The sequence below is a fragment of the Oryx dammah genome, unplaced genomic scaffold (assembly GCF_014754425.2).
Source record: "Oryx dammah isolate SB20612 unplaced genomic scaffold, SCBI_Odam_1.1 HiC_scaffold_18, whole genome shotgun sequence".
NCBI classification, from domain to species: Eukaryota; Metazoa; Chordata; class Mammalia; order Artiodactyla; family Bovidae; genus Oryx; species Oryx dammah.
Genome location: NW_024070202.1, coordinates 8,463,785 through 8,486,339, shown reverse-complemented (window position 1 = coordinate 8,486,339; position 22,555 = coordinate 8,463,785). Strand labels below are relative to the sequence as shown.

At 41.7% G+C, this 22,555-nt stretch overlaps 1 protein-coding gene and 1 pseudogene across 1 annotated transcript in view; one reads left to right on the top strand and one right to left on the bottom strand.

Annotated features, from left to right (window-relative positions):
* Positions 1 to 237: 237 nt before the first annotated feature.
* On the top strand, positions 238 to 3,878 carry LOC120878265 (annotated as a pseudogene).
* A 2,910-nt stretch (positions 3,879 to 6,788) lies between these two features.
* PTTG1IP2 (PTTG1IP family member 2) overlaps positions 6,789 to 22,555 on the bottom strand; it is a 92,676-nt gene continuing 76,909 nt past the window's right edge. The window contains exon 6 of the mRNA XM_040260941.1: positions 6,789 to 6,844. Within this exon, the coding sequence (XP_040116875.1) occupies positions 6,789 to 6,844 (56 nt within the window). The remainder of the gene's footprint in view (positions 6,845 to 22,555) is intronic.

Here is a 22,555-nt window from a genome sequence, read left to right as displayed (position 1 = left end):
TTATAGTGTGCTGGGACATATATAAATATATATATATATTTGTACATATATATTTGTAGCTCTATATGATAAAAATTCTAGGCATCAACTTAAAAATGTGGTGAGGAATGTATTGCATCTTAAAATATTTTAGGAGTACTTTAGTGAACACATCCAGAAACAATGAAAGGAGAAAATTATGTTAGATAAGAAAATGATGAAGGGAAGAACAGGCCTGCTATTGAGACCGATTGCACAATGAAATATGATGAGAAAGGACCTGTCTATTCACATTTCTTTCATGTCCTTTATCAGAGAGAAAGATCTAACAAGAATGATGGAATGGACGTTGGTAAAGAGGAAGAGAAGCCCAAGATGGAAAAAGAAGGGGTTCCCTGGTGGTCCAGTGGCTAAGAATCCACCTTGTAATTCAGGGGACACAGGATCAGTCCCTGGTCCAGGATGATCCCCCATGCCGTGAAGCAACTTAGCCTGTGCAACACAGCTACTGAAGCCCGCATGCCCTCGAGCCCATGCCTGGCAACAAGAGGAGCCGCCACAGTGAGAGGCCTGCACTCTGCAACCAGGGAGTAGCTCCCGCTCCCTGCAGCTAGAGAAAGCCCAGGCAGCAGTGAAGACCCAGCACAGCCAAAAGCAAGTAAATACATCGTTTTTAAAAAGATGGGGGAAAAAAGTTCTAACAGTGTACCCATTTCCTTTGGGAGCCAGGAGAAGTAACAAGGATTTGAGTCAGCCAGAACTGGCTCAGAATTCTGATTCTGCCAGTATTAGTGACATGACCATGGCAAGATGCTTAACCCACCTGGTCTGTATAATGGGCATAGAATGATTTTCCACACAGGGTTCAGTTTCACACATTTCAATGTAAAGTGCTTTGCATAGAGTCAAGCATGAGTGCATGCATGCTAAGTCGCTTCAGTGTCCAACTCTTTGGGACCCTATGGACTGCAGCCCGACAGGCTCCTCTGTCCATGGGATTCTCCAGATAGAGGTACGGGAGTGGGTTGCCACGCTGACCCTGTAAGACTGGGTTACAGTTCTCTAGCTGCAGGGAGTGGGAGTTACTCCCTGGTTGCAGAGTGCAGGCCTCTCACTGTGGCGGCTTCTCTTGTTGCCAGGCATGGGCTCTAGGGCATGTGGGCTTCAGAAGTTGTGGCGCACAGGCTAAGATCAAACCCCGCGTCTCTTACATCTCCTGTGTTGGTGGGTGGGTTTTTTACGCTAGCGCCACAAGGAAAGCCAGAGTCAAACATAGCCATACATTAATAGTGGCTGTTTTAATTACCATGTAACTATGGCCCTTGGGCAACTTATCTTCCATGAGCCTCACTTTCCTCCTCCACAACACAGGAATAATAACATCTACCTCTTAGGACTGTCATGAGGATTAGGCTGATAATAAACCTGAGGGCACTTATAGCACAAAGAAGGCATTCAATAAATATTAGTTCTTTCCCCACCCCTTCCTTCTATAGCTTCCTATCGATTCAAGCAATTCTATGGTATCCCTGATGGGGTGTGATGAACAAGAGTCTAATTCCAAATACCCACATATAGATGAGTACATTACTTTTATTGTGTCTATTAATAAACAGACTAAATCTGAAGTGATTCTTTTTTCTTGCTAAGAGACACAGGTCTCATATTACAGATGACTCTATCCTTGTGGATATGACCTTTCTGCTTTAGTAGCAAATCTCATTAATGACAAAATTATTTTCCTGAAATTGTGGAAGACAAATATATTGCTGATCTATGACCACGTAATCAATCCTCTTGCAGAGGCTTGTGCATGTGCGCTCAGCCATGTCGGACTCTTTGCGACCACACAGACTGTATTCACAAAGAGGACCACCTCACAAAGAAGAATTTCTTCCAAGTGTTTCCTATTCTCTTCTGAGTGAAATGACAAGCACGTATTAATCTGTGGGAATAAATATACTGTTGATTAGTGTCATTCACTTGTTTTGAATGGCACCAAGTATGCCATCTCTTTGCAGCTTTGGGTACAAAACAAAGCCTGGGTGAGCCAGGATGCCTGGGGAGGAGGGCGGAGTTAGGGAGCCAAGTTGTACTGAACAGGCAGGAAATATGTGTAAAGCCACTTGCCCTATTTTAACCTGTGGGATAATGTTCATTTGGTTCTTCTCAAAAATAGCCTGACATGTGTCTGTCCTAGCTGACGAGGGGGGTGTAATGACTCTGAATAGTAATTCAAGTGCATAGGGAGGCCCTACGTCAGTCAGGATCCCAGCCAGAAACAGAGGGCACACGCCAAAGAAGTGAAAGAAGTATCATTGACCCTGGATAGTGGGTATGTGGGCATCCATGATACTAATTTCTCTTTTTTTGTCTGTGTTTGAAATTGTCTAGCCTAAGATATATGAAAATGGAAGCATGGAAAAGAGGGTCTTGTTGTTCAGCCACTCACTTGCGTCCAGCTCTTTTGCTGGACTGAAGCCAGCCAGGCACCTTTGTCCGTGTGATTTCCCAGGCAAGAATACTGGAGTGAGTTGCCATTTCCTTCTCCAGGGGACCTTCCCGATGCAGGGATTGAATCCCTGTCTCCTACACTGGCAGGCAGATTCTTTATGTCTGAGCTACCAGGGAAGGACTAGTGAAAGTGATTTACATTTAAAGGCCTGGGCAGAGGATCAAGGAAAATCACGGAAGGTGATATCTCCTTCCCCACCTCCCCCCACCAGACCGGCAGTAGTGGCAGGCACTACCAGCAGTGGGCTTGAAGGTGCAAGGGAGAGGGTTCATCTCTGGGCACCCAGGGAGGCCTGTGGCTATAGGGAAGGGCCACCATCAGGACTTGCCGCCTTGGGTGGAAGAATCATTAACTCTGACCCAGTACATAAATTTGTGAAGCCCAGTGCAAACTGAAAAATAAAAAAACAAAAATGTAACTGAAGATCCTGAAAGCTAAAACTTTAGCTTTTCTTTCACCATCTCTCATTCCCTCTCACTTGATGGGTCATGTTTTACATTTTTTTCTATTTCACACCATTTTAAATAAAGAAAACATTAAAAGTTTAAGTGATCAGTACGAACTTTACCGCTTACATTGTGCAGCGTCAATTTTAAATGCAGTATAAGAGCATTTAACTTGGATGAAGAATCACAAAATGATACAATTTGTATTTCATAATCCATACATAACATGGGCGGTGGATTCAAACGTTCTGACTCGGCTCTCGGCGCCTGCAGGAGCCTTTAGTCGGGGTTCTTGGTGTCCCCACTGGCGTGAGCGGCAGTGCACCACAGGGTAGACCAGGAAGCCGAGGTGGCCAGATCCAGAGCCTGAGAGTGAGACGTGCTGTATACCGCGGTGTCGCAGAGGCAGATGGGAAAGCTCAAGGCTCCCTGTGGCTTTCTAAAGCGCATCTTCAGCTGACTGTAGCCTCCCTGGTGGTCTAGTGGTTGGGAATCTGCCTGTCAATGCAGGGGACACGGGTTCGATTCCTGGCCCGCGAAGATCCCACACCTCAGGGCAGCGAAGCCCATGTGCCACAACTGCTGAGCCCACGAGCTAGGGCCCTTGGCTCCACAGGAAAAGCTTCCGCAGTGAGAAACCCATGGACCTCAGTGAAGAACAGCTCTCACTCGCCACCGCTAGAGAAAGACCACGGGCAGCAATGAAGACCCAATGCAGCCAAAACTAAATAAATAAAATTATTTTTTTTTTTAAAAAAGAAGCCTCACCTTCGTCTGGAGACAAGTCACAACCTGCTGGTGCATCTGAACTGTTTACTCTTTGTTCATCAATTAGCAGAAAAGTCTTGGATAAATGTGGTGAGAAGAAGCGTGGAGTCATTAAAAAGGCGCACGTACTGGCCTCAGCAAAGGTAGTTCTAAACAATAGCAGAGGTTAGAAGGCAAAGAACCCATTTTTTAAAATTGTATGATGTATTATTTTAGGTTGTAACAGATCGTGAAAGCATTTTTTTTTTAATATAACAGTATTGTGTATTAAAATATTGGCTAGCTGAGGGATGTGTCTATTTGTATGTCTTTTACTGGTGTTTAAGTATCTCAAGTAAACACACAGAACTACATAATCTTTGTTTTTGAGGAACCGTTTCATTTTAAGTTCATTCTACTTCCCTTTTGTTGGTACTGCAAATGTTTTTACCTATCGAAATCAAATGAAGCCAGTGTGCGAAGTAGCTTGAAGAGATGTATTTCTTAGAATTAAGTCTATGAGTATTTAGACGCAGTCACAGAACTATGGAATCATGGAATCAGTTTAATCTCTGAAGGAAGACAATGAGGGGTCAAATCTAGGTGCATTTAAAATATTTTAACTCTTTAATGCCTTTGCATAAGCAATACAGTCTGCTTTTATGTTAGGCCAATAGGATAATTCCCTGTCAACACATGTACTTTTGGGCTGCCCTGGTAGTTCAGAAGGTGAAGGATCTGCCTGCAATTCGGAAGACCCAGGTTTGCTTCCTGGGTTGAGAAGATCCCCTAGCAAAGGAAATGGCAACCCACTCCAGAATTCTGGCCTGAAGAATTCCATGGACAGAGCAGCCTGGTGGGCTGCAGTCCATGGGGTCTCAAAGAGTTGGGTATGACTAAACAATAACACACACATACGTAACATGTATTTTTTTCTTACCAGAACAGTGGGAACACTCCACAAAAAGAACTCAACCATTCCATCTCACTTCTTCATACATACACATTGTACCAACACTGTCTGCCTTTGGCTCAGTAGTGAGTAAAGAGGGACTGAAAGGGAAAGAAACTATGAATTGCATATCTTCCCTTCCTTCAATGGCATTATTTTTTAGTGTAAGCAGTTGGCAAATATAGGGAAGTAGTGTGAGTAAGAAAGGATATGATGGAGCTCCTTGGTTGGTTGGGTTTCTTAGCATGCAGCTGCCTTCTTCTTTTTAATGACTTTGAAGCAAGTTTTGGTTCAAATGGGAAGAGAGGCATTTGGGGCTTAATTAATCACAGAGATTTACCTTGATCTTGTTCTGGTTCTCAATAAACTCCCAAACATCACTGAAGCACAAGAATCCTATGCCTGTGCATGCTAAGTCACTTCAGTCACGTCTGACTCTTTGTGACCCCGTGGACTGCAGCCCACCAGGCTTCTCCGTCCATGGGATTCTCCAGGCAAGAATACTGGAGTGGGTTGCCACACCCTCCTCCAAGGGATCTTCCCAACCCAGGGATTGGACCTGAATCTCCTACGTCTTCTTGCATTGGCAGGCAGGTTCTTTACCACTAGTGCCACCTGGGGCACTGGAAGTACTGTATGCAAATGGGGCAACTGGAAATGGTAGACGTGTATCGTGTGTCTCTCCTCTGTTCACATATCAGACTTTGCTAATGAAACGCACGTTCAAAGAAAAAATTAAGAGTTTCAAAATGATGTCAGCAAAGCATTAAGTCAAGTGCAAGGCCCTTCTGGGCATGGGGTCCTGTTGACTGCAGACATTACACACCATGAAACCTGCCCTGCTGCCAACCCATGGCCAGGTGAGGAAGAGGCCAGGAGAATTAAAGCACTTTTGTCCAGTCCTCCCACCTCCGATAGGTGCCCCCATTGGTAGGCCCAAGCTAGGTGCAAGGGAGCCAGGGGCACAGCTAAAAAGGAGAGTCTCCTTAGCTAGAGACCAGGGGAGAGAAGGGTGGAGAATGGGTCTGGAGGGGCAAACAGACTCCAGCACAGGCTATGTGTGTGTGTTAGTCCCTCAGTCGTGTCCGGCTCTTTGCGACCTCCTGGACTCTAGCTTGCCAGATTCCTCTGTCCATGGGATTCTCTAGATGAGAATACTGGAGTGGGTTGCCAGTTCCTTCTCCAGGGGATCTTCTCAACCCAGGGGTCGAACCCGGGTCTCCCACATTGCAGGCAGATTCTTTACCATCTGAGCCACCAGGGAAGCCCAGGCTGCTTGCTCTCAAATCCCTTTTCAGCAAACTTGGTTCCTTTTCAGTTCAGCTAAAACAGTAAGGACCAGGCAGGCCCCAGGTGTGACTCCACATTTTTGTGGGCCCCGATCCTGATGCAATTTTGTGAGCCCTCTACAAAACAAACAAGCAAATAAAGCAGAATCACAAATATAAATTTGGTACAAAGCTGGCTATTTACTTAGAATGAGAAATCACAGTAAAATCCTGGAGCTTAGGAAATTCAAGTCCCTTTCTTCTGAGGTCTCTAGGGAACTATACCTTCAGAGACATGCTTCTTGACTGCACCAGCTTCCCCTCCCTACCTGGAACCCTCTACAACTCCAAGCAACTCCCACCACTCTCAGGGGCCTGGGATGTGAGGAGTCCTGAGGTTTAAACGTTATTAGCTTTATGGTAAATTTCTCTGTAGGCCCTGAAACTTAAAACATAGAATTAAATGACTGTAGAGTAGCAAGCAGGCTTCCCCCATGGTTCAGTGGGGAAAGAATCAGCCTACAATGCAAAAGACACAGGAAACAGAGGTTCAATCCCTGTGTTGGCAAGATCCTCTGGAGGAGGGCACAGCAACCTACTCCCATATTCTTGCCTGGAGAATCCCATGGACAGAGGAGCCTGGTGGGCTACAGTCCATGGGGTCTCAAAGAGTGAGTCACGACTGCACCAAGCATCTGCAAGCAGGTGAAAAGGGCAGGCCCTCAAGCTGTGATGTGACCCCTTCCCCACTGCACACAGTGTGGGCAGCGGGCCCCTGTGTGGGGCTCCTCGGCTCTACTGCCGTTTCACTGTAGTTAGGAAATCCCATGGAGTCTTAGGTACATTATGTAGGGAACTGAGAAGGTAGTGGACAGTCGTGGCTACTCCTCTGCATCCACGATGTCTCGTCCACCCTCTGCACTGTTCTCTGACCAGGCTGGAATAAGCCATATGGAAAATGACCGTAAGGAACTCACTGTTCCAAATCACCTTCAAAGTCTTTTATTTTTTTTTAGTTGCTCCACACAGTGTGTTCCCTGACCAGGGATCATGGAAGCTCGAGTCTTAACCACTGGACCACCAGGGAAGTCCCAGTCACCTTCAAGCTCTGACCAGACTTTGTTGCCCTGGCCTAAGCAACAGGTTCCTCTGTAGACATAAAATACTACTGAGCTTTCTTCATAATAGTGGAGGCAATAGTGGAGGCAATTTAGATTCAGAAAAAGGAAGGAACAAGTCAGTTTGTTGGAAAGGCTGCCCTCAATGGGGCTGTGGGGCCAGGACTTGGGAGAAGCCCATGGGAAGAGGGAAAGGGGTAGATGAGGACAGAAGAAGGGAAATCACGGGCAAACGCCGGGAAATGGAAACATGCTCAAGAAAGATTTCAAATTTTGCTAAAACCCCGGGGTTGGTGAGCTATTCACTTTTGATAAGTAAGGTTGTTATTGGTGTTCAGTTGCTAAGTTGTGTTCAACTCTTTGTGATCCCAGGGATCAAACCTGGGTCTGCTGCGTTGCAGGAGAATTCTTTACCATCTGAGCCACCAGGGAAGCTGCTGAGTACGGGGAAGACTGCTAATATCTGAACTAAGAATATGTGCTTAACATGAGAGTATTTGGTTTAAATAAGATGGAAGAAGGTAGTGCTTAAATGCTGGGTTCAAATTTTAATGTTTAATAGCTATGAGACTTGGATCAAGAAACTCATTCTTTTTTGTGCCTCAGTTTCATCATATGAAGCTCTTGTGTTGTATGAGAATTAGAAAAGTTAATAGTTATAAACCACTTATAATAGGTGTTAGTAAATGTGAGATAATAGAAAATATACTGGTCTCTACCCCTAGTCCCTAGTACAGAGCTCCTAAAACCCTTTTAATTCCTAAGTGATAAGAGCTCCAGGAGCATCTTTTGTTCTAGTATTTGGTCTTTGACCCTAGTTCCTGACACCAATCTCCTAAATCCTTTGGAATTTCCTGAGGGATAACAATATCTTTGTTCTAATAAGGTGACTCTTGGTGGGCTCTCAAATGCAGGCTGGTCACCAAAAAAGACCAAAGCATGATTAGAAGTGTGGAGTTTTCAACCCACTTCCCATTCTCTAAAGGGAAATGGAGTTAAAGATCCATCATGCCTACATGATGAAGCCTAAAAAAAAAAAAAAATCCCCAAAGTACGGATTTCTAGGAGCATCTAGTGTAGGTTGTGAAATATGTGGAGGTGCTGGGAGAGTGAGCGTGGAAGCTCTGCACCCCTTCCCACGTTCTTTGCCCTTCAGATCTCTTCCATCTGGATGTTCAACAGTATCCTTTATCGTGCCCTTTAATAAACTGGTAAATGTGTTTTTCCGAGTTCTGTCAGCTGTTCTAGCAAATAATCAAATCCAAAGGGGAGGAGTTCTTGAGAACTTTTGATTCGTAGCCAAGTTAGATGCAGGCTGTGGGTAACCTGAGGGCTTACTGTCAGGGGAAACACACTGACTAGAAGTGCCCACCTGGCCAGGCACCACAGTAACGATTTGCATGAGTTATTTTATGATAGGAGGTCCTGGTAAGGAACACAGAACTGACAAGCCATCCCCAACCGGAAGAACTTGGGAAAGGTCAAAAGGAGATGCCACATCTCCTACCACCTCCCACAGTCGGAATCTGTCTTGCCTGAGCATTGCCTGCACCACAGAAGGACCCTGAGTCAGAACGATTGGCCAGAGACAGCCAGAAACTGTCTGTTAGCCATAAAGCCATCACCATAAAGCCCACGAGCCTCATGGCAGAGTAGTTCTCCTGGGTTCTCGTGCCCTGCTCCTCTCCGTCTGAGCACTCCTTTCCAATGAAGTCTCTCGCTTTGTCAGCATGTGTCTCCTCACACAACTCATTTCCACAAGAGAGTACTCTCGGGGCCTGGAAGGGCTCCCCCTTCCTGCAACAATACTGCTTGTGAGTGGCATCTAAAGTGGTGGAGGGCAGGGGCAGTCTTGCAGGACTGAACCCTTAATAAGTGGGATCTGGTGCTCTCTCCAAATAAATGGTGTCAGAATTGAGTTAAACTGTAGGACATGAAGCTGGTGTCGCAGGACTGCATATTGTGGGAAAAAACCCACACATCTGGTGTCAGAAGTGTGGTGAGTGCGGTAGTACTGGAAAGAGGAAAGGAGAGGAAAGTAGAGGAAAAGAGGTACACAGGGGCAATTTAGGTTTTCTCTACACAATTAGTACCTGGTAAAAGTGAGGCATTATTATTATGAAATGACTCCAAATATAGCATTTAGATACAACGTTTGAAGCTGTAACATTTCAGCAACTGATGAAGAATAAGATCCATTCATTTTCACTACATATAATTTTATAAAAATTATGATTTTAAGTGAATGGATTTTTCCATGTTTAATCTCTAGCCAAAGGTAAGTACTGTGAAGTAACTGTGGAGTTTTCATTAACAAAACACAATCACTTCAGGATTTTTCTTACCAAAAAGCAGAAGTACAGTTTACCATTTTTTGCCTTACAGATAAATTGTCCTACTCCACAATCCCCAGACACTGAGGAAAGATTTTGTTTTCTCTTTAACCTTGGTCCATTTACACACTAACATGAGGAGATGAGATAGAATACCGGATCCCACTGGGCAAATAGCTAGGAGGGGCTCTTTTCTCATTAAAGGCAACTTCAGATTAGAATCAAGTTTGAATAAAATAAACAGTTTAGAAAAAGTTAGGGCAGCTTGATCATCAGTCTTTCTTGCTTCTAGAGGTCAAGCTGAAATAAAACTGTAAGAGCCAGGCTTTCTGGATTCCTGTTGTTGACTTAAAAAATATTCACAACCTTGAAGTTGAGAGTTATGCTTTATTTGGTGGGAGCTTTTAGGACTTCAAGACCAAGAGACAGCGTCTCAAGTAACCCTGACAGAACTGCTCCAATATTGGGCAGGGGGATGGGGTAGGAAGCCAGGTTATATAGAAATCTTTACCAAAAAAGTCAGGTAGCTTGAGCATCCAAAGATCATTGTTAGTTAAAGAAAAACAGATAATCCAAGTTAAGGAATTTAGTGCTGTTCTATGTTTGGGAAGATACAAGAGTCCAGGCTCCCTGAAATCATTCCTTTGGTATGCAGCTCAGCTGTCTGGGGCCAGTATCCCTTGTTTCCACATCCTGAGCTTCCTCAGGGCTCAGCGTAGGGAGTGGCTACTTTCTGATGGCTCCTGGAGGGCAGGTATTCTTTCCATCCTGAGTTTCCTCAGGGCTCACCAGCTCACCACTGCGGTGGCTGCAATTGCTGATGACTGTGACATCTTTGTTTACTGATATGACAGGAACGTTCCATTTCTCACTGTGTATATCCAAGCAAGACCATCACATAACCTGTCTGACTTTCTTATCTTCATCCATGGAAGAATCACGTGAGAAGTGCTGCCCAGCACCACTCCTAAGGTTCTTGTGAGGATTTTTTTAAAAATGTTATTGTTTTTAAAAAAGAAAATCTTGAAAAACGAAAGCACTCTACAAATGCAAAAAGAATTTACTCAAATGACTTTCTTCTTACCCACTTTCTTTTTTTGCACGTCATTCAACAGCAGGTAGGCTGGCTTATCTGCTAGAAGCAACAGCCCTGACTTAAACTGATTCACATCTTTGGAGTGCTCTTACCAGTATCTGTAAGGAAAAAAAAAATCATACTTGATTAACCAACTAGTGTTCTCTAGGGTTCGTTATAAATAAATGGTGCCTGGTCAATAACAGGTACTCAATAAATATTTGTTGAATGAATTTGGAAGTTCTATAATTTAAAACATTTGACACAATTCTACTTCTAAGGCTACTAAATAATAGTTAAAACAACAATAGTCAAAATAGTTAAAACAACAATAGTCAAAATAATAGTTAAAACAACTCAATTACTAAGGACACGTAACTTTCTTCTAGAAAGAGTTGAATAATAACAAGAGTCAAAGGCCCATGGGAAATGCTTTTCTCTTGGCAGACTCAGCCGTGGTGGTGACTGTCTGGCATGAATGCATAACGTCAACACTATTTAGCATTTCTATTAAAAAAAAAAAAAGAGTTCACGGTAAAAGTGAAAAATTGAAGATGGTATTAAACTCTTAATCAAGTCATAGTACAGCATAATGTTGGCCAAAAATTAAAAAAAAAAAAATTGCATGTGGATTTCATAAACTCTGAGTAAGAAGGACATTTGCAATGTGAACAGTGAACCCCTGTGGGGAATGAGAAGGGAGAAAAGGGTTTAAAGCATCATTATAGATTCAAGATATTGGCAACTGTTGTCTGTAATTCATAGAGAAGGCTGAGAAAGTGAAAAAGGGATTTTTCGTGTGTGTTTTGTTTTTGTTTTTTTTTTAACATTATGTTAGCAGAGACCATCTTTTACCATCTGTCTTTCTTCAACATTTATCTCAACATTTTCTAACTATTTGTTAGCATTTTTTTCTTTCTTTAAACAGTTTAACTGAGATACAGTTCTCACATACCATGTAATTCACCCAAGTAGAGTATACAATTCAAGTTTTTTAGTATATTCACAAGATTAATTCCAGAACATTTTCATCACCCCTGAAAGAAGCCCTTGCCTACTAGCAGTTACCCCTTATTTCCCATCCTTCTCCTAGGAAAACCATTAATTCACTCTCTTTACGTCTGTAAATTTGCCTGTTCTGGACCTTTCCCACAAGGGAGTCATATAATACGTGGTCTTCTGTGATTGGCTTCCTTCACTTACATACTGTTTTCACGGTTCATTTTATTGCAGCATGCATCTGGGTTTCACTTCTCTTTGTTGCTGAGTAATATTCCAACGTGTGGCTACACCACATTTTATTAATTCTTTCATCAAGCGATGGACATTTGGGTGGCTTTCATTTCAGGGCTATTTTGAATAATGCTGCTATGAACATTCCTGTGCAAGTTCTTGTGTGGACATACATACCCATTTATCCTGAGTTTATATCTTTTGGGGAGAGGGTGCTATGCTGGGTCTTGGTTACAGCATGTTAGAGGTTGCAGCACAACCTTTTTTGTGTGTGAGGGGGATCTAGTTTCTTGAACAGGGGTCAAACCCAGGCCCCCGCATTGGGAGTATGAGTCTTAGCCACTGGACCACTAGGGAAGTCCCATCTTAAATACATATCTAGAAGTGGAATGGCCGGGCCAAACAGTAGCACTTGCAACCTTTTAAATAAACTTTTAAAAACTTAAGATATAATTCACATACCATAAAACCCACCATTTTAAAGTGTGCACTTTACTGGGTTTTAGTATCCACACAAGGCTATGCAACCATCATCAACATCTAATTCTAGAAGAATTTCATAACCTCAAATAGAAACCCTGTACCCTTCACCCTTGAATTACTGTTGGATCAGTAAGCCTACATGCCTCTGCTCTTTCTTTTGCCTTGGGAAAATGATTTAAAACACATTGTCATTTTATTAAAATTGAAATTTCAAGTGGTTATTTGAGAAATAAGCATATTGACTTTCTAAAATAATGGACTTACTGAGATGTAACTCACATACCATAAAATTCACCCGTTTAAAAGTGTACAATTTAGTGGCTTATAGTACTTTCACAAAGTTGTGCAATCATTACCACTGACTAATTCCAGAACATTTTCATCATGCCCAAAAGAAATCTCTACCCTTTAGCAGTCATTCCCCATTCTCTCCTCCCCCTAGCTTCTGGCAACCACTAATTTACTCTCTGTCTCTGTAGATTTTCCAGTTCTGGACTATGGTTAACTTTTTGAAGTGTAAAAAAGAATTCTTTACACTTGCATAAAACGTTTGGCTACACACACCATGTACAGTCACACATGCACACCCCCCACACACACACACATACTATTGTTTTTTGTCATTACTGGCATTTTTATATCTCCATGACACTTTGTTGTACTCACAGATGAGTTTGGTATCTGATAAAATACCAAAGTGGGGAAAATAAGATATATTTTTTGGTATGATATGATAAATCATGATAAATTATTGGTATCCTCAATAGAGAGGTTTACTCATCTCCGGAGTGACCATATAATTACAGACTAAAATAACTTGAAAAAAATTTATTTTGGCCTCGCTGCACAGCTTATGAAGTCTTAGCTCTCTGACTGGGGATTGAACTCACACTTTCTGTACTGGAAGTGAGAGTCTTAACTACTGGATCATAAGGGAAGTCTCTAAAACAAGATAGTTTTTAATCAAAAATTTCTCTTCCGAAAAAGTTGAGTTATGTTTTATTAGGTGGAAATTTTTAGGACTTAAGCACGGGAGGCAGAATTTCAATTAACCCTGAGAGAACTGCTCTGAGGAGGTGAGGGGAGGAGACAGGTTATACAGAAGTTTTGAAGCAAAGGGCGGCTGGTCTAAACATCAGATATCTCAAGTTAAGGAATTTAGCACTTTTCTGAGTATGGAAAGGTACATACATACAAAGGGCTCACTGAAATCATTCCTTTGGTATGCAGCTCCGCTGTCTGGGGGCAGTATCCCACGTTTCCACATCTCCAGTTTCCTCAGGGCTCAGCGTGGGGAGTGGCTGCAGTCTGATGGCTGCTGGCGGGCAGGTATTCCTTCCTTCCTGAGTGCTCTCAGGGCTCACCAGCTCAAAGTGGAGGGCTGTAATCACCCTTGTTTACTGATATCGCAGGAAATATTCCATTTCTCAACACTCAGTTCAGTTTAGTCGCTCAGTCATGCCACGCCAGGCCTCCCTGTCCATCACCAACTCCCGGAGTTTACTCAAACTCATCCCCATTGAGTCGGTGATGCCATCCAGCCATCTCATCCTCTGTCGTCCCCTTCTCCTCCTGCCCCCAGTCCCTCCCAGCATCAGAGTCTTTTCCAATGAGTCAACTCTTCGCATGAAGTGGCCAAAGTATTGGAGTTTCGGCTTTAGCATCAGTCCTTCCAATGAACACCCATGACTGATCTCCTTTAGGATGGACTGGTTGGATCTCCTTGTAGTCCAAGGGACTCTCAAGAGTCTTCTCCAACACCACAGTTCAAAAGCATCAATTCTCTATGCTGTCTATATTGGTCATAGCTTTTCTTCCAAGGAGTGAGCATCTTCTTTTTCATGGCTACAGTCACCATCTGCAGTGATTTCGGAGCCCCCAAAATAAAGTCTGTCACTGTTTCCACTGTTTCCCCATCTATTTGCCATGAAGTGATGGGACCGGATGCCATGATCTTAGTTTTCTGAATGTTGAGCTTTAAGCCGACTTTTTCACTCTCCTCTTTCACTTTCATCAAGAGGGTCTTTAGTTCTTCTTCACTTTCTACCATAAGAGTGGTGTCATCTGCATATCTGAGGTTATTGATATTTCTCCCGTCAATCTTGATTCCAGCTTGTGCTTCATCCAGCCCAGCATTTCCCATGATGTACTCTGCATATAAGTTAAATAAGCAGGGTGACAATATACAGCCTTGACATACTCCTCCTATTTGGAACCAGTCTGTTGTTCCATGTTCAGCTCTAACTGTTGCTTTCTGACCTGCATACAGATTTCTCAAGAGGCAGGTCAGGTAGTCTGGTATTTCCATCTCTTTCAGAATTTTCCAGTTTGTGGTGATCCACACATCAAAGGCCTTGGAATAGTCAATAAAGCAGAAATAGATGTTTTTCTGGAACTCCCTTGCTTTTTTGATGATCCAATGGATGTTTGCAATTTGATCTCTGGTTCCTCTGCCTTTTCTAAATCCAGCTTGAACATCTGGAAGTTCACAGTTCACATATTGCTGAAGCCTGGCTTGGAGAATTTTGAGCATTACTTTGCTAGCATGTGAGATGAGTGCAATTGTACAGTAGTTTGAGCATTCTTTGGCATTGCCTTTCTTTGGGATTGGAATGAAAACTGACCTTTTCCAGTCCTGTGGCCACTGCTGAGTTGTCCAAATTTGCTGGCATATTGAGTGCAGCACTTTCACAGCATCATCTTTCAGGATTTGAAACAGCTCAACGGGAATTCCAACACCTCCACTAGCTTTGTTCGTAGTGCTGTTTCCCTAAGGCCCACTTGACTTCACATTCTAGGATGTCTGGCTCTAGGTGAGTGATCACACCATTGTGATCATCTGGGTCATGAAGATCTTTTCTGTGTAGTTCTGCTGTGTATTCTTGCCACCTCTTCTTAATATCTTCTGCTTCTGTAGGTCCATACCATTTCTGTCCATTATTGAGCCCATCTTTGCATGAAATGTTCCCTTGGTATCTCTAATTTTCTTGAAGAGATCTCCAGTCTTCCCCATTCTGTTGTTTTCTGCTATTTCTTTGCCCTGATCATTGAGAAATGCTTTCTTATCTCTCCTTGCTATTCTTTGGAACTCTGCATTCAAATGGGTATATCTTTCCTTTTCTCCTTTGCTTTTCACTTCTCTTCTTTCACAGTTATTCGTAAGGCTTGCTCAGACATCATTTTGCTTTTTAACATTTCTTTTTCTTGGGGATGGTCTTGATCCCTGTCTCCTGTACAATGTCATGAACCTCCGTCCATAGTTCATCAGGCACTCTGTCTATCATATCTAATCCCTTTGAATCTATTCCTCACTTCCACTGTATAATCATAAGGAATTTGATTTAGGTCATACCTGAATGGTCTAGTGGTTTTCCCTACTTTCTTCAATTTAAGTCTGAATTTGGCAATGAGGAGTTCATGATCTGAGCCATAGTCAGCTCCTGGTCTTGTTTTTGCTGACTGTATAGAGCTTCTCCTTTGGCTGCAAAGAATATAATCAATCTGATTTCAGTGTTCGCCGTCTGGTGATGTCCATGTGTAGAGTCTTCTCTTGTGTTGTTGGAAGAGGGTGTTTGCTATGACCAGTACATTCTCTTGGCAAAACTCCATTAGCCTTTGCCCTGCTTCATTCTGTACTGCAAGGCCAGATTTGCCTGTTACTCCAGGTGTTTCTTGACTTCCTACTTTTGCATTCCAGTCCTTATAAAGAAAAGGACATCTTTTTTGGGTGTTAGTTCTAAAAGGTCTTGTAGGTCTTCATAGAACTGTCCAACTTCAGCTTCTTCAGCATTATTGGTCAGGGCATAGACTTGGATTACCATTATATTGAATGGTTTGCCTTGGAAACAAACAGAGATCATTCTGTCATTTCTGAGATCACATCTAAGTATTGCATTTCGGACTCTTTTGTTGACTATGATGGCTACTCCATTTCTTCTAAGGGATTCTTGCCCATGGTAGTAGATACAATGGTCATCTGAGTTAAGTTCACCCATTCCGGTCCATTTTAGTTCGCTGATTCCTAAAATGTCGATGTTCACTCTTGTGATCTCCTGTTTGACCACTTCCAATTTGCCTTGATTCATGGACCTAACATTCCAGGTTCCTATGCAATATTGCTCTTTACAGCATCGGACCTTGCTTCTATCACCAGTCCCATCCACAACTGGTGTTGTTTTTGCTTTGGCTCCATCTCTTCATTCTTTCATTCATTCTATATCTCCACTGATCTCCAGTGGCATGTTGGGCACCTACCGACCTGGGGAATTCATCTTTCAGTGTCCTATCTTTTTGCCTTTTCATACTGTTCATGGGGTTCTCAAGGCAAGAATACTGAAGTGGTTTGCCTTTCCCTGCTCCAGTTCCTTCTTATAGGAGGAACACCAGTCACCATAGAGAGGGGGTAACCTAAGATCATATTTTTAAATGTTCATATTGGCCAAATTGCTTGACTTCATGGCTACTCTCAGTGCTGCCAAAAAAAAAGTGAGGGGGTAAATTTAATTCACAGTTGTATTTGAAGATCAACTTTAAAAGTGCACCGTATATAAAATATAGTGCAAATATATAAAACTCAGAAACATTTATTATAATTGAAATTTTAAAATATTTTATTAAATATGTCTCTTTTCACTTTCTGTATCTGTAATATCTAGCTCTTGGAATTATTTTAAAAATACTACTACCATACTTAAAAGTATTGCATCGCTATTGTATTAAGCTGCCCTCTGGTGGCTTTTAATTTAGTAAATATCTTGAACTACATTGGTATCTGATGTGAAATATATTTAAGGTATTGTGGTTTATTCAATACCGTATTAATTCAGATTTTCTAAATGTACTTATTTGGCAGGGGCTTTGAAATATTTATTCATTTGAGAATGGACTCTGCCTAGTGTCCAGAAAAGGTGAAAACAATAAGAGAATTCATGAACCTAAGTTTGTACATCCCGTATAACAAATCATCAGTTATTACCATTGTTTCTGTTATTATCATGACAATACAGGAATGACTGATATGAGCCTTAATCATAAAATGCAGAATATAACAATCGAAACCACATGAAAATTAGAATACATTTGTTAAGTAATGGTCCCTAATACATGCTAAAGGCTCTCATATCACACAATAATAAAATATTCTCACTAATGAATTGGCTATATTTGTCACTGCTCCATAGAATTCTATAGAGCTGTTTTTTAACCTCCAGCCAAAGATAAACAGTATGTACCTGTTGAAAACTTACTTCTAGTCAAACCAGCCTCTTGTCTTTTGATAATAAAAAGGAAATAGTCACCTTTGTTTTATTTTGTTGAACTTTCTCTAGTATAATGACTGTAATGTACAAAATGACTGTGATTACAAAAATGATACATTTTAACTGTAAGAGTTTAAAAGGTGGAGTACTATTCAAATTTTCTTATTATTCTTTTTAGAAAAATGCAAGTTCTATTTGGAGACATTAAATTATATGTCTTACACGTATACTCTTCTGTTGAGGGAAAGGAGATCCTCATTACCTAAGATTTACATTAAACATTTTTAAGTTCAAATATTTAGTTAAGTATTTGAGTACCTTCTGTGTGCCTAATGCTGTGTAGTCTGCACTCTAGAAAAGATGGCTACTTCTAGAAAAGAAGCTCCAAATACATTTTAAGCGGTTGCAATATCATGAGAATTAGCACTTGAGAGGAAAAGTGTTCCAATGGTTCAGGAAAGAATTAAGAGCTACATTAGCTGCAGGGGGGAATGAAAGCCTCATAGAAGAAATGACACTTGAATTGGCTGTGATAGATTGATGGGACTTTGGTGGCAAAGAATCAAATGTTGAAAACATTTCAGATCAGAAAATAAAGATGAAGAAAACTATGTAAATGGATCACATGTTGGTGAAAAGCACTAAGGAAACTGAGCTGAAAAATCAGTCATCTTCTAGAACAAATATACACGATGTTGTAGAAACAGAAATATATGTGCAGCTATGTTTTGCAAAATTCAGAAGATTCAAATGTTGCTGTTGTTTAGTTGCTAAGTCATGTCCAACTCTCTGTGACCCATGGACTGTAGCCCACCAGGCTCCTCTGTCCATAGGGTTTCCCAGGCAAGAACACTTGAGTGGGTTGCGAGTTCCTTCTCCAGGGGATCTTCTCGACCCAGGGATCGACCCTGGGTCTTCTATGTCTCCTGCACTGGCTTGAAGATTCTTTACCCCTGCGCCACCAGAGAAGCCCAAATCAACAATAGTTTTACCTACTTAGATACCATGTGAACTATTATTCATCAGCAACATTGAGTAATTGACCATTGTTAGTAGAATCAGTAGGATCTAACAATCAGTGGTTATGACAGAGACTAAATGCAATTATTATATTATTTTAAACTGCTCAAGTTTTTAAGGATTGAGATGCCATTTAAACAGGGAGAAACGCACAGATCTTATGTGTATAGTCCTGTCAGTTTTAACAAGATTCCCAACAGGCTTCAGTTCTGCCACCTGCACTCATCCACACTTTTATCAATATAAAGAATGTCCTAACACAGCAGAAATTCTCTCAGCTCATTTCCGGTTATGCCCATCACCTTTACCCCCAAGCAACAGCTATTCTCATTTCTGCAATCATAGATTAGTTTTGCCTGTTCTTGAACTTCATACTAAATCATTTAATATGTACTCTTTTTTAATCTGGGTTCTTTTACTCAAGCACAATGTATGTGAGACTCATCCCTGTGGTTGTATTACTGTAGGAATACATCACAGATTATCTCTTGTCCTGTTTGTGGATACTTGGATTGGTTCCAAGTGAAGGCAACCAGGAATTAAGCTGCTATGAACATTTATGTATAGGTTTTTGTGTAATCATCTTTTCATCTCTCCAGGATATGTATTGAGTGGGACTGCTGACTTGTATGGTAAGTATGTATCTTTTAAAAACATCACTTTTTGGCTTATTTGGCTGTGCTGGGTCTCTGTTGGTGTGAGTGCTTCACTCTAGCTACGGTGAGCAGGCATTACTTTCTCGTTGTGGCGTTCAGGTTCTAATTGTGGTGGCCTCTCTTGTTGTGCAGCATCGGCTTTAGTAGTTGTGGCTTCTGGGCTTTAGAGCACAGACTCAGTAGTTGGGGCACACGCCCCTGAAGCATGTGGGGTCTTCCCTGATCAGGAATTGAACCTGTGTCTCCTGCATTTGCAGATGGATTCTTTACCACTGAGCCACCAGGGAAGCCCTGTAAATATATGTTTAACTTTATAGGAAACTGCCAAACAATTTCCCAGAATGGTTATATCATTTTATACTTCTACTTGGAAAACATGAAGAGTTTGGAGTTCTCCTTTTAAGCCATTCTAGTGGGTGTGCATCGTATCATTGTGGTTTAAAACTGTATTTTTATAAGACCTTAAAGATGTTGAGCATTTTTCAAGTGCCTATTGCCATTTCTGTATCTATTTTTGTGAAATGACTGTTCAAACTTTTGGCCTAATTTTAAGATTAGATTTTTTATATTATTAAATTGTAGGGGTTTTTTTGGGGGTGTGTGCAAATGTTTGGTCAGACACATGTGCTGTAAACGTATTCTCCCAGTCTGTGGTTTATCTGTTCATTCTATTAACACTGTCTTTTGAAAGTTAAAACTTTGATGAAGTCCAATTTAATGTGTGTTTTTTTTTTCCTTTTGTGGTCAGTGCTTTCTGTTTTCCTCAGGAAATCTTTGCCTTCCCCAGTACTGCAAAGATATTGTCCTATGATCTCTTCTAGAATCTTTATTGTTTTAGAATTTATGTTTAGGGCTATAATCCATGTTGAATTAATTTTTGGGTATGGGATGAGGTATGAATTGAATTCCATTTTTTTTCCACATGAATATCTAGTTGTTTCAGCACTGTCTGATGAAATTACTTTATTCAAGATTAACTTCATTGAAATTACATCAAGAAACAGGAAAAATTGAAATGATTCCTGCAAAAAGGGAAATTAAGAGTAAAAAGGGCACTTGACTTATACTTAAGTCATTCTTTGAACTCATATAACAAACATGCACAAATGACCACTAACTTTTTTTTAAGGTTTTTTGATGTGGACCATTTTTAAGTTCTTTATTGAATTTGTTACATTGTTTCTGTTTTATATTTTGGTTTTTGGCCTGGAGGCATGTGGGAGCTTAGCTCCCTGACCAGGGATCAAACAGATTCCCCTGCATTGGATGATGAAGTCATCATCATCCACTGAGCTGTCAGGGAAGTTTCAATATTAAAAAAAAAAAACAAAAAACAAAACATAGCCACACATTTGCATTTCTGACAATTAGCTCTATTCCTCTGAATGAACAAACAAAACTATTTTATATGGAAAGTGTGCTCTTCTGCAGCAGAATCCTGACTTATTTGAAAACTTGCAACATCTTTCTATTTCACTAAGTGCTTGTGAAGCTAGTTAAATATTTTGGAGGCAGGGGTGGGCTTAAGTGGATCTTTTGACTCTGCAAAAATAAAGCTCAAATCTCTTTTAAATTGGAGTTTTAAGGATTTCTAGGAACTAGACTGCACGATGGCACACGGTGGACTGGGACAGGCTTTCCATCAGGACAAGAGAGGAAAACTAGGTTTTTCTCTGTCATTGGCCCTCAGATGAGATGGAGGTTTTGTTCTGGGTTGGCAGTACTTTGGAGGAGGCACAAACATGGGGTAGAAGGCAGGGGTCAAGGGGCGGGGTGGGGGTAGGTGAGCAGCATTTTAGCAACATGAAGACTTCCCCGGTGGTTCAGTGGGTAAAGAATTTGCCTAAAATACAGGAGACACAGGAGACCTGGGTTCAATCCCTGGGTTGGGAAGATCCTCTGGAGGAGGAAATAGCAACTCACTACAGTATTCTTGCCTGGAAAATCCCATGGCCAGAGGAGCCTGGTGGGCTAGAGTCCAAAGGGTCGCAAAGAGTCAGACACAACTGAGCAACTATGCACAGAAGTGAAATCAAAGCTCAGACTCCTTGAGAAAGATTTAGCTGTGAGCCCCAGAAGCACCCTTTCCCAGTGGTTAGTTTTCTGCCTGTGTTTCCATTCCATAGACTTGTAAGTTCTTGGTAAAGTTATAGCTAGATATTGCTTGCTGCTGCTGCTGCTGCTAAGTCACTTCAGTCGTGTCCGACTCTGTGCGACCCCATAGACGGCAGCCCACCAGGCTCCCCCGTTCCTGGGATTCTCCAGGCAAGAACACTGGAGTGGGTTGCCATTTCCTTCTCCAATGCAGGAAAGTGAAAATTGAAAGTGAAGTTGCTCAGTCGTGTCCGACTCTTCGAGACACCATGGAGTGCAGCCCACCAGGCTCCTCCTTCCATGGGATTTTCCAGGCAAGAGTACTGGAGTGGGTTGTCACTGCCTTGGGAAGTTCAAAAGGGAGGAGTGTCTCAGCTTGGAGTGAAACTGAAAGGGCAGCAGGCAGCAACCTCAAGAAAGGTAACCTGTGAAAAGTTTGAAGAATAAGCTGAAAAGCTTTGCTAGCAGAATATAAACCACAGAAAATAATACCAAGTGTTTGGTTTAGATGTAACATATTCCATCTCTTGTGAGGCATCATGTATCTATTGTGAGGATTTCTGTGTTTTCAGGAAAAAGAATTTAGATCTAGAGAAGAATTAATTAATGAAGCAAAGAGTAGGTTCACACATGATTTGACTCTTTTTTAAAAAAGCAGCTTGAAAGGCAAAAGCTAAATGAAGGTATGAGAGTAATTCTACAGCACAAAAGTATTCACAGGGCAACCTTGGAACTGTCTGATTTACACAAAATCATGTGAGTGCTTCTCAAACTTTAATGTTCATTCTGAAATTAATATATGTCAACTATACCTTGGTAATTAAAAAAAACTTTAATGTTCATACAAATAATCTGAAGAGTGTGTTAAAATGTGGATTCTGACTCAGTCAAACTGGTATGGGACCTAAGAGTCTGTATTTTTTTAAGTATCTGTTACATTTTTAGCAGCATCAGGTCTTAGCTGTGGCATGTAGGGTCTTCATTGTCCCTCGGCATGTGGGATCTGAGTTCCATGACCAGGGATAGAATCTGTGTCTCCTGCATCGGAAGGTGATTCTTAACTAGTGGACCACCAGGGAAGCCTGTGAGACTTTTTTAAAGTACTGTTTCTTGGGCCCACACCACACCAATTGAGTCAGAAATTCTGGTGCTGAAATCTTAATCCTCAAACATTCCTTCTGCACTTGTCTTAGGCTATGGAGACTGGCAGAAGTAGAAATAAAAGGTTGGGTTCAGTTCAGTTCAGTTCAGTCACTCAGTCGTGTTCAAATCTTTGTGACCCCATGGGACTGCAGCACGCCAGGCCTCTTCGTCCATCACCAAGTCCAGAGCCTACTCAAACTCATGTCCATGGAGTCGGTGATGCCATCCAGCCATC